Source organism: Pseudorca crassidens, chromosome 2 (assembly GCF_039906515.1).
Source record: "Pseudorca crassidens isolate mPseCra1 chromosome 2, mPseCra1.hap1, whole genome shotgun sequence".
Lineage (NCBI taxonomy): Eukaryota > Metazoa > Chordata > Mammalia > Artiodactyla > Delphinidae > Pseudorca > Pseudorca crassidens.
The window spans coordinates 21743837-21755851 of record NC_090297.1 but is presented as its reverse complement, the minus strand read 5'-3'; the positions used below and the strand labels follow the sequence as shown (position 1 = coordinate 21755851).

Sequence of the window (12015 nt, the reverse complement as noted above, 5' to 3'; positions counted from 1 at the left end):
TTTTACTCACCTTAGGAAAAAGCCTGGTCTGAAGCAGTTTACAGTCCACTCTGAACCCTAGTATTTTTTTTTCTCTTATGCATATGGCTAACTAGTAATTACCAATCTTATGTCTTGGCAGCTTTATTTTCTTAAATGTAGAATTTTACACTGAACTCTATTTTGACTTCTGATTGAACCAAGTTGTCTCTAATTCTGTCAGTCATTTGGAAATCTTGACTTAGGAAGTATTAATCCCTCCCAACCTGTTTAGCTATAATAGTTGTCTATTGCTGTGTAACAAATAACCCCCAAATTTAGTAGCTTAACACAGTTACCATTTATCATCTCATAGTTTCTGTAGGTCAGGAACTTGAAAATGACTTAGCTGGGTAGTTCTGAATCAGGGTCTCTGAGATTGAAGTCAACATAGCTGAAGCTAAAATCATCTGAAGGCTTGGTTGGAGCTGGAGGACCTGCTTCCATGTGTGGCTGATAGGAGGAGGCCTCAGTCCTCACTACGTGCCTCTTCATGGGGCAGCTTGAGTGTTCTCCTGTGACAGCTGACTTCTTTTAGAGCAGGTGCTGTAAGAGAAGCCTGGTCTCTAAAGTCCAACACCATCACTTCCACCACGTTCTGTTTACGTTCAAATACGGTCCATACCTACAGGGAGCAAAGTTAGAGGAGTATTAAAGAATTTGTGGACATATTTTATATGTGACCCATGAACTTATTAAACTAGCCAAAAGATCACTGAAGGAAAACATTCCCATTTTCTAACTATTATTAGAATTTGGGGTTAGTTCCTTCCATTACTTTTTCACGTTTCTCCTTTTTACATAGTTGCAATCATTGTGTGTGTGTGTGTGTCTGTGGGTGGGTGTGTACACAAAAGTTTTGTGTTCCGGGTTTTTTTCACTGTAAGGTATTTTCTGTCATTAATGAAAAGATGGTCTGTCTGAAGCCAACCTCTAGGGGATGCTGGTGCTTGAATTAAGTCTTGCCTCTCTTGCTCTCCCTTTCCATCCTTTCTTTGATAGAAGTAATAGGGATGAGATGGAGAACTGATGAAAAGATAGACTCTGACATACAGAGATTAAGAAAGAAGATTCTCAAGGCCTTGCTGTCAGATGCCAGGAATAGGACAGAGAATCAATCCGAGGTGGCATTCAACCAAAAACTCTGCAGTGTAGATTTTAATTTTCATCATCCTCTCTCTCTACAGCAACTACAGTTTCTCAACAGATGGTTTCAGTGGCTCAGGAGGTAGTGGCAGCCATGGTTCCTCTGTGGGCGTCCAGGGAGGTGTGGACTGGATGAGGAAACTGGCTTTCCGTTACCGAAAAGTGAGAGAAATCTATGATAAGCATAAAAGCAATGTGGCTGGTAAGTGTGGCATACAACCAGCTAATTTTCTGTTTTGTTCTGATTTCCTGTTTTCTTTTCCAGGGTTTCGTTAGGGCTCCCTGACTTATGAATTTGTGCCACAGTAACATTTGAACTCTGTATTTAAAAAACAGGTTTGATTGAAACCCTCTGGGGAGGAAGCTCTGCCTTTCTCATGGACTTCTCTTGGTATAACTTCGCAAACAACGACTATCAGTAATATTTAATAGGTTGCCATATTTTTGAACAGATTTACATAGCCATCGGGACAAGTCAGGTAGAACTAGCAACCAGGTTTATAGTGGATGGAAAACTAGGTCCAGGATGATAGGTTGACAGTATCCGTGCATTGTGATTTGAAGGACCTTGGAAATTCTTTCTGCCCAGATATATCTCAAATGTCAGGTGCCATTATGCCTAAAATTCTATTATTTGGAATTAATTAATTAGCCGTAGATTGTTCAAATTAGAAGTGACATTAGGGAACTAATCTAAATCCTTCATTTTGCACTTGAGAAAATTGATGGTCCATCATGAGGGTAACAAGGTCGGGTCACATAGCAAATTAGTGCCCATACCACAACTGGAATCCCGAACTCTTGGTCCACTGCACTTTACATTCATGCAATTCCTTTTTTAGTGATATACCCTTGTGAGAAAATATTGAAAACTGTGAACCATCACCCTCAAACACCTCCATCTGCACAAAATGTTGCGTGAAGTTTCAGGGATTCCATAGACTGCCTAGAAGTATTATTACCTCAGGTCAAGAGAGCCCTCCTACCTCCCATACCACTACTACAGTGTGGGGCAGAAAGTAAAAATAGGGCTTCAAAGATCAGTTTGGTGCATTCGTGTTACCGTGCTCCAATACCAGAAAAAATCATAGGCATCTGGGCTTTTGGGAATCTAATTTATTTACTTTTTTCAGATTCCTCTCTTTACTGCTTTTTTTTCTTCATGATTCAGAGCCAGTACTTTTTATTTTGGTAACCAAGTCTTTTTGCTCTTTCTCTCTCACAGACGTTTGCCTTTCTTTTGTTCATTTTCATATACAACCTAAGTCTCTGGTCCTTTCTCTGCCCAGTGAGTGTCTGGATGTGGTTGCCTGAAGAAAGTGATTTATAACCCTCTGTGAGAACCCCTGAGCCCACCCTGGGGAACATAGTAAAAGTAATATCCACCTGTATTTTGTAAAATATGAATTAACAAAAGTGCCACATGATATTAGTTAAATATATGACATATGCGTGCTTATGTATATGTCATACATGACGTATAGATACTTGTTTGGTTTTTGTTTTGTTTTATCAGAAATTTTGAGAGCCATCTAATTCTAGGCTTGCATTGTGAAAAACCATCAGACTGAAAACAAATTACACACAGTTCTGCTCATAGAAATGACTTCTGTTTTTATGGAGTGTTGGTAATAGAATGCAGAATTTCTCTTTTTACCTTCACTACAGAAAATTCAGAGCCAGGTTTATCATTTGAATATTGTAACTCAGGTGTTGGGTAACGTGCTCCCGTCAGATGAATTGTTTTTTGTTTTGTGCTTAATCATCTGATCTTAAAGAAGTGTTTTAGTCTCTTATCAGCTGGAGTTGTTTCAGGAGTACAGTACAAATAAATGACATTCAGAAAGCTGGTGATTCAGCCTGGGATCTCGGTTGATGTGTTCTGAAGTGGGTGGGAGCAGTCACTGTGGGAGCAGTGTATGATAGTGGGAAGATTGCTGAGACCAAAAGCCACTAACTTGCTGTGTATTCTCAGGCAGCCCCCTTTCCTCTGTGGGCCTCGGTTTCTTTAGAAATAGATTGGATATGCTGTGGACCCTCCATCTGTAATTTTTTCCCCTTTGGTTCTTGATGTCACATCTAAAGCAGTGCTACTCAAAGTATGGTCCACTGGTCTGCAAATTACGTTACTGGTTGGTGATGAAAGAGCCTCTGCCAGAACCTAATCACAGTGTTTCTATCAGCTGATTTTGTTGTTGTGATTATGCACCTCCCCCCTCCCCCAGCAAAATATTCTGGTGAAGAAAGTAAAAAAGGCATTTTGAGTAGGCTAGGGTTTTATCAAGGAGAGAGATGTGTTAGCTCAGTAGAATATCTCAGTAACTCACACTATTTCCAAATTGAATATAGAAGTCGCTTTCTCTATGCCAGCAAGGATGTTGTCAAATGATGAATGTGTCTACTTTTATTCCCAAAGGGCTCCTCAGTCCCCAGAGAAAGGAAGCACTGCAGAGACTAAGAGCAGAAATTGAAGTTTTAACAGATTCCTGGTTAGGAACTGCATTGAAGTCCTTACTTCTCATCCAGTCCAGGTATGGAAATAATAATTTTAGTTTTCATCCTCTCAGAGAGACGCTTTCTTCCACCCTAGTCCAGGATAGGCCATTCCCTAAAACAGACTGTGGGACAGGGGTGAGAAGAGTTCAAATGATGCAGGGAAGGATTCGGTTAGGTGGGAGGCAAGGTCATTTTACTCTAAAAGCACACCGAAGAGCTTTGAAAGCTTTTTTCTTTTCTCTTACTTTTTGCTCACTAAATTATACTCAGTAACCCAGAATCTCCAACCCAGAACGTGGGTGGGCCTGGTGACATCAAAGAATACATGTAGGAGCTATATCACAAATATCCTAAGTGTAGGAAGCACCAGAGAAATGTAGCAAAACCTACTCAGGAAGGCGGGATTCAAAAGAAAAAGAGTACAGGGACTTCCCTGGTGGTGCTGTGGTTAAGAATCCACCTGCCAATGCAGGGGACACGGGTTCCAACCCTGGTCTGGGAAGATCCCACATGCCGCGGAGCAGCCAAGCCCTTGCGCCACAACTACTGAGCCTGCGCTCTGGAGCCCGTGAGCCACAACTACTGAAGCCTGTGCGCCTAGAGCCTGTGCTCCGCAACAAGAGAAGCCACCACAATGAGAGGCCTGCGCACGCAAGGAAGAGTAGCCCCCGCTCGCTACAACTAGAGAAAGCCCGCGCACGGCAACAAAGACCCAGCGCAGCCAAAAATAAATAACTTGAAAAAAGAAAAGAAAACGGGTACATTAAGCAGATTAAGGAGATTTGAGCTTGAAGCTTAGAATGGGAAATAAATACATACCCTTATTCGTCCCTCCCTCAAAGCAAGAATTCCAGATTCACAGCCTACTAAACAGTAAAACTGACACCAAGGGGTGGATATCTGTGAAGGTAAAGGACTTGTGAAAATAATATGTATTCTGAAATTTATGTTGCCATGGTGTGATGAGCAGAGAGGACTTCAGTCATATCTCATTCAGATGAAATGGCACTGTAACTGAAAGCCTCATTGTGTTTTCTGGAGTGTGGTATCAGTGCCGTGGGTTGGTGGGGTTTGCTAACAATGCAGTGAGCTAGAATGGTCAGAAGGAAGTGAGGCAAGAATCAAGTTGCTGCTCTGTGTCCACCACAAAAGTCTCTGTCCTTTAATTGGGAAAATAAATAAACCTGAGATAATTAGAGCAAAAAGTGAACATTGGCACTGAACAGATACCATGCCAGGCATTTTGAGGCTAATTTTTCACAAGCAAGTCCTACAGAGAAGATCCATTTGAATTCTTGTTCGCAGGTTGGTTTGATTTCACCTTTTTCTTTTCTTTTCCCTCTTTCTCCCTTCCAGAAAGAATTGTGTGAATGTTCTGATCACTACAACCCAACTGGTTCCAGCTCTGGCCAAGGTTCTCCTATATGGGCTAGGAGAAATATTTCCTATTGAAAACATCTACAGTGCTACCAAAATTGGTACGGGTTCAATTCTGTTTCTTGTCACTAGCCTTTCAATAATACTTGCTACTTAGGATGTGCTTATTATTTACCAGTTCCTCAGTTAGACACTTTACATATACATATATCTATAATCCTCACAGCATTCTTCTCCTGACATTACTGATGGGGCAGTTCAGGCCTATCAGTTATGTAGTTTGCTCAAGACTTCACAGCTAGTAAGCTACATAAACAGGTTTCGAATCCAGGTCTGTTGGACTTAAAATTTATCATGCTCTTTTCTTTTATAATATTTGAAAGAACATAATATCTAGTTTAGAAATCCACTATGCCTCATTTCAAATTCCTCTTTCACAGAGAGTGCACTGTAATGTAGTATAATCGAAAAAGCACTAGATTAAAAATCAAGGACTAAGATACATACTTTAAATGGTTAAATCCCTCACACTCGTTAGGAGAGCTGCTATCAAAAAAAAACACCGAAAAACAAAATAACAAGTGTTGGCAAGGATGTGGAGAATTTGGAACCCTTGTGCACTTCTGGTGGGATTGTAAAATGGTGCAGCTGCTGTGGAAAACGGTATGGCGGTTCCTCAAAAATTAAAAATAGAACTGTCACATGATCCAGCAATCCCACTGCTGGGTATATATCCAAAAGAATCCAAAGCAGATCTCAAAGAAGTATTTGCACACCTATGTTCATAGCAGCATTATTCATAGTAGCCAAGAGGTGGAAGCAACCCAGCTGTCCATCAAATGAATAGATAAATAAAATGTGGTATATACATACAGTGGGATATTAGTCAACCTTAAAAAGGAAGGAAATCCTGTCACATGCTTACTACATGTATGAACCTTGAAGACATTATACTAAGTGAAGTAAGCCAATCACAGAAAGACAAATACTGTATGTTTCCACTCATGTATAAGGTACCCAGAGTAGTCAGATTCATAGAAACAGAAAATAGAATGGTAGTTAATGGGAGCTTGGGGAGAGGGGAAATAGGGAATTGTTGCTTAATGGGTATAGAATTTCAGTTTTGTAAGATGAAAAGTTATGGAGAATTATTGCACAACAGTGTGAGTATACTTAATATTATTGAAATGTATATTTTTAAATGGTTAGGATGGTAAATTTTATGTTATGTGTTTTTTTACCATACTTTTTTGAAAAGGAAAAACAAAAAACTAAGGACTAGGATAGAGTCCTAACTCCCCCACTTATTAGCTTTTAGGGAAATTAGTGTATCTCCTGAGCCTCAGTTTTCTCATGTAAGATGAAAAACTACCAGAGAGGTTTTGAAAATCAAATGAGACTGTGTATGTGAAGATATTTTTTATCCCCTAAAAATGTATTCAGTTCTAAGTACATGAAATAGTAAGTACTCAATAAATATTTGCTGAATTGATTAGTGAACTGGCACCAGATTTATACTTGTTTGGCTGAGAAGACAGCAGAATGTGTCACTCTAATCTTATGTGCTGTACATGGTCCGGGGAAAGAGGACTATGACAGCTATCTCCTTACCCCTCCAGACCCTTTAGTCCGTGCCTACAGTTCCTACTTCCCTATTGCAGCCAAGGAGACAGTCCTCATTTGCAGATAAGTTGTAGTTACTTGCTAGATTAAAAAATGTCAGGCATTGCCAAGGCACTCAGAATATAGCAGGGACAAAATCCTCTGTCCTCATGGAACTTGCCTTCAGTCAGTGGTGCTCAGATAATTGGGTTATCCTTACGGGGGAAGAAAGCAGATTCTGTATTCCTTCTTTATGCTATTTGCAAAAATAAATTCCAGGTGGATAAAAAATTTACCATGAAAAGCAAAACGTTAATTTTTAGAAGAGAAAATAGAAGAGTATCTGTATGACCTTAAGGTAGGGAGGGATCTCATTTAAGAGACCCCAAAAATAGTACTTAAAAAAAAAAAAAACAGAAGAAAATGATCATTTTGATTGTGTGAAGCTTTTAATTTTATATACAGTGAAAGATGACATAAAGTGACAAGACAAATCACAGACTGGGAGAAGATACTTGCAATACATTTACTTGTTGATTAGTATACAGAATCCATAAAGAACTCCTGCAGATCAGTAAGCAACAGACAACGTAATTTTAAAAAGTAGGCAAAAACCTTGGAGCAGCCAATTTGCAGAAAAGGTAACCCAAATTGTTAGTAAACATATATGAAAAGTTTTTTAACCTCACCAATTAAGGATCTGCAAATTAAGGAAATGCAAATTAAAATGTGATGCCTTTCTCGTCTATTAGATTGACAAAAATTTAAGTCTGACAGTGCCAAACTTTGTCAGGGAAGTGAGAGCTTACTCTGCTAGTGGATTGAAAATGGATATAACTTTCTGGAAAACAGTTTGTCAATGTTTAGTAAAGTTTGAGATGTGCATAACCCTATGACCAAGCAATTCTACTTTTAGATATTTATACTCGAGAGCAGGGGTCTCAGACTATAACCCACATACCAAATTCTGCCCACTGCCTGTTTTTGGAAAGTTTTATTGAAACAGAGCCATGTGTAATCATTTCCATAGCTGCTTTCACACTACAGTAGTAGAGTTGAATAATTGCAACAGAGATCATATGACCTGCAAAGCTTGAAATATGCCAACTCCTTCCCTTGAGTTCATTCTCATTTGCACAAGGAGGTATGTGCAAGAATTTTTTTTTTGATGCAGCCTTGTTCATAGTAGAAAATAATTAGAAACAGCACATGAACCTGTCTATGAACAGAAAATAGTCAAACAATGGAATACTGTATAGCAGCTAGAAGTGAATGAACTGGGGCTTCCCTGGTGGTGCAGTTGTTAAGAATCCGCCTGCCAACGCAGGGGACACGGGATCGAGCCCTGGTCTGGGAAGATCCCACATGCCGTGGAGCAGCTAAGCCCGTGCACCACAACTACTGAAGCCCGCGCATCTAGAGCCCATACTCCACAACAAGAGAAGCCACTGCAATGAGAAGCCTGCACACTGCACCGAAGAGTAGCCCCTGCTCACCGCAACTAGAGAAAGCCCACGTGCAGCAATGAAGACCCAACGCAGCTAAAAATTAATTAATTTTAAAAAAAAAAGGTGAATGAACTAAAACTACATATATCCCTAAGGATTAGTATTAAAAACAATGCTGAACACAAAAAACACATTACACATAGTATGTACAGTATATAATTTATATAAAGGTAAAAAACGTTCACAATAATAGCCATACATCGTTTATGGATACACGCTCAGGGAGAGAAAGGAGGAAGAATGTCATCAAGTAGGGGTAAATAGAAAACTTCAAATAAATCTGTACGATCTCATTTTTATATTTTTTTATCTAAAGCAACTCTAAAGTGTTAAGATTTGATAAAGCTGGGTTGGTGGTAGCTATATAGGCATTTATTTTTTATTGTTCTTTTTTGTATGGTTGAATTACTTCATTTACAAGGGCTTTGATGGGGGAGATACATCTGTAACCCCCCTTCAGATTTTGCTACTGCTGCCCCTGCTTTACTATGCATTTTGTAAGAACTCAGAGCACTCGCTAACCTTCCCACACCTGAAAGGTAGATTTCTGTAGTGCTTGATGCTGCATCCTGGCACTCAGAGGCTCATCAAACTAATGGACATGATTTTATTCCTTCTGACAGTAAGTGTGCTTATTTGGTGATTTTCTCAATTTCGTCCAGAGCTAATTAGCAGAGCTACAGTGGTACCTGGCACCATGGTAACCACAGTGAGAGGCTTGAGGCTTTCCTTTACAGAACTATGAGATGAGAGCAGGGAGAGGAAATGTTTGTTCGGTTCCTCTGAAATGGTTTCAGAATTGCAGTTCTCTTAATGGACACTCTGTGACATTGAAGAGAATTCTCAAAATCATTTCTGAAGATGTCAGAAGTCTTTCTTTTCTTAAATTAATTAATTATTTTTGGCTGCGTTGGGTCTTCGTTGCTGTGCGCAGGCTTTCTCTAGTTGCAGCGAGTGAGGGCTACTCTTTGTTGCGGAGCATGGGCTCTAGGCGCATGGGCTTCAGTAGTTGTGGCTCACGGGCTTCAGTAGTTGTGGCACACAGGCTCTAGAACACAGGCTCAATAGTTGTGATGCACGGGCTTAGTTGCTCTGCAGCATGTGGGATCTTCCCGGACCAGGGCTCGAACCCGTGTCCCCTGCATTGGCAGGCGTATTCTTAACCACTGCGCCACCAGGGAAGCCCAGAAGTCTTTCTGATAGAGGAAACTCAAGAACCTAATCTTCTCCGAAGGCTTGGTTGGTCTTGCAGTGACAGCTTCTATCACTTGACATTTGGTAAACTGACTAGTCATTGGTTTTATCCTCCTGAACAGGAGAGCTCATCTCTAGGATTGTTTTGAAAGTATAAAATGGAAGCAGCGTATTTACCAACTGTATTGGAATTATTTTTTCATATGGCTACTTCTTTACCCTGAGCTGTTAATAACTTACTCTTAATCCTTTTAGAGGAAACATTCTTAATTGTATTTCTTCCTTGATCATTGAAGGCCAGGACAATGAAAACATCTCTATGTCCCTGTCTTCTAAATAAGAGACATTCCCTTTGTTGGGTCTTAGGGGAAATTTCTAAAATCCTACCGACGTAGAAGCTTTTTCTATAAATCATAAATTAGACTGTGGGTCTAGCAGAGGTTGGCTTAGGTAAGGACCTAATGGTTGGAATGGAATTAGACAAATAACTCTTTAACACTTAATAAGAACATGTTAAGAACTCATTATTAGTTGAATTATTTAATGTTTAAATTGGGGCTCAAGGCATAGAGTAGAGCCATCCCCTTAATCATTTGTGAAATTAAAATGTATTTACTTAGCACACATGGATTGAATGCTTGATATGAACATAAGGTGTGACAATGCTATTATAAAACGGTAGCACTGAAAGGGACCTAAGTGCACCTAAGCCAAGCCCTGTATTAAGAGTGGGAGACTGAGGCCCCAAGTGGACTAGTGTCTGGTCCAGGTGTGAGGTGCCACCTGGGCTAGGCATGTCATAGACTTGCAGTTGCTTAGATGTACCAATCAGGACTTCTGAGTATGGGTGTAAAGATTCTTGTCAGATATGATGTAGTCATCTTAGATTTGTATATTTCTATATTTGTATATTTATTACAAGAGTTTTCCAGCAGATGGCAGTCAAGTGCCTTGAGGAAGAGATACCTTTTTCTTTTTTCTTTTTTTTTTTTTTTTTTTTTTTGGTGGTACGCGGGCCTCTCACTGTTGTGGCCTCTCCCGTTTCGGAGCACAGGCTCCGGATGCGCAGGCTCAGCGGCCATGGCTCACGGGCCCAGCCGCTCCGCGGCATGTGGGGTCCTCCCGGACCAGGGCACGAACCCGCGTCCCCTGCATCAGCAGGCGGACTCTCAACCACTGCGCCACCAGGGAAGCCCGCGCCTTTTTCTTATTCACACAGGAACCCTGGTGCTAAGTCACTGAATCTGGCAAGAAGATAGGATGAGAAAGTTAATGCAGCAGGATATAAAAAGGAAGCAGAGTTAGCGCCTTGCTTAACTGAAGAAGGTGGCAGAAGCAGTTTTAATAAAACATAAGAGATGGTGAAGGAAGAGCACGAGAGATAATTTTCTTTTTATTTACTTATGCAAGTACAGTGTCTTTGCCACAGCAGTATTATGTGTGCACGTTTAGGTGTTGGTTCCAGGTAGGATTTGAATTTTGATTCATCACCATGTTTCTAAGAGCTGTCTGCAGTGGATTTAAATCACCCATTTCCCAAGGTTAATGTCACTGATACAGGATCTCAGTTGTAGTTACACAGTATAATAGGAAATTCCAGATGTGACAAATATTGCTGCCATATTCATTGGTACTCTGAGACTCCTCCCCTCCTGAAAGACATAAGGCCCAGGACTAGGACTGTTTCTGGGAAATGTAGAGTTGGAAGGAAATGGCTGTTTTTTTCCTAATTACTAACCGGAAATTGGGGACTTCCACTTCTTTTTCTTACACTAACGGTTTCCCCTCAGAAATCGTCCTTTCGGGCTTCCCTGGTGGCACAGTGGTTGAGAGTCCGCCTGCCGATGCAGGGGACATGGGTTCGTGCCCCGGTCCGGGAGGATCCCACATGCCGCGGAGCGGCTGGGCCCGTGAGCCATGGCCGCTGAGCCTGCGCGTCCGGAGCCTGTGCTCCGCGACGGGAGAGGCCACAGCAGTGAGGGGCCCGCTTACCACAAAAAAAAAAAAACAAAAAACGTCCTTTCGTCATGGCACAATGACCAGAGCCTAGACTCTGGAGTGAGAGGCTCAGAGTCTAGCTACTAGCTTGTTTGTGATCTGGGGCAAGTCACAAATCCTTTGGGTCCATTTCCATCTATCAGAATAGGGGATGGGACCCGTCTCACCAGATTATTTTGAGAATTAAGTGAACAAACACTTTGAATCTGCTTTGTATATTGTAAAGTACAGGAGCTATGGAAGAGGGAGGGAGTGTGCACAGCTCTCATATGGTGTTTATAGAAACATCCCACACTAAGATCTTAGGTACTTCACCCTCAGTGTGAAAATTAAAATAACCTAGAGAGCACAGTGCCTAGAAAGTCTGTTGTGTGAATGGCACAATTTCACATTCTTTGGGCAGAGAGCCTGTTGGATCCCTAGCTACCACCCCTGCTCCCCACCAAGCAAACCACATGGGCTGCCCTGATTCTGTCTAAGCACAGGCAGGTGAACCTAGCAGCAGCCCTTTTCTTTGGTATTGAAAAAAAGAAAGGGAGGAATGTCCCAATAGGAAATTTCTTTTTCTCATCAGGTAAAGAGAGCTGCTTCGAGAGAATTGTGTCAAGGTTTGGAAAGAAAGTCACATACGTAGTGATTGGAGATGGACGGGATGAAGAAATCGCAGCCAAACAGG

At 41.0% G+C, this 12015-nt stretch overlaps 1 protein-coding gene across 11 annotated transcripts in view; it reads left to right on the top strand.

The window, feature by feature from the left end:
• EYA3 (EYA transcriptional coactivator and phosphatase 3) overlaps positions 1–12015 on the top strand; it is a 104388-nt gene that overhangs the window by 87204 nt on the left and 5169 nt on the right. For all 11 annotated transcript variants that reach the window (XM_067725039.1, XM_067725048.1, XM_067725046.1 and 8 more), the window contains 4 exons: positions 1206–1366; positions 3581–3695; positions 5017–5138; positions 11914–12014. In XM_067725039.1, coding sequence (XP_067581140.1) covers positions 1206–1366; positions 3581–3695; positions 5017–5138; positions 11914–12014 — 499 coding nt within the window. The remainder of the gene's footprint in view (positions 1–1205; positions 1367–3580; positions 3696–5016; positions 5139–11913; position 12015) is intronic.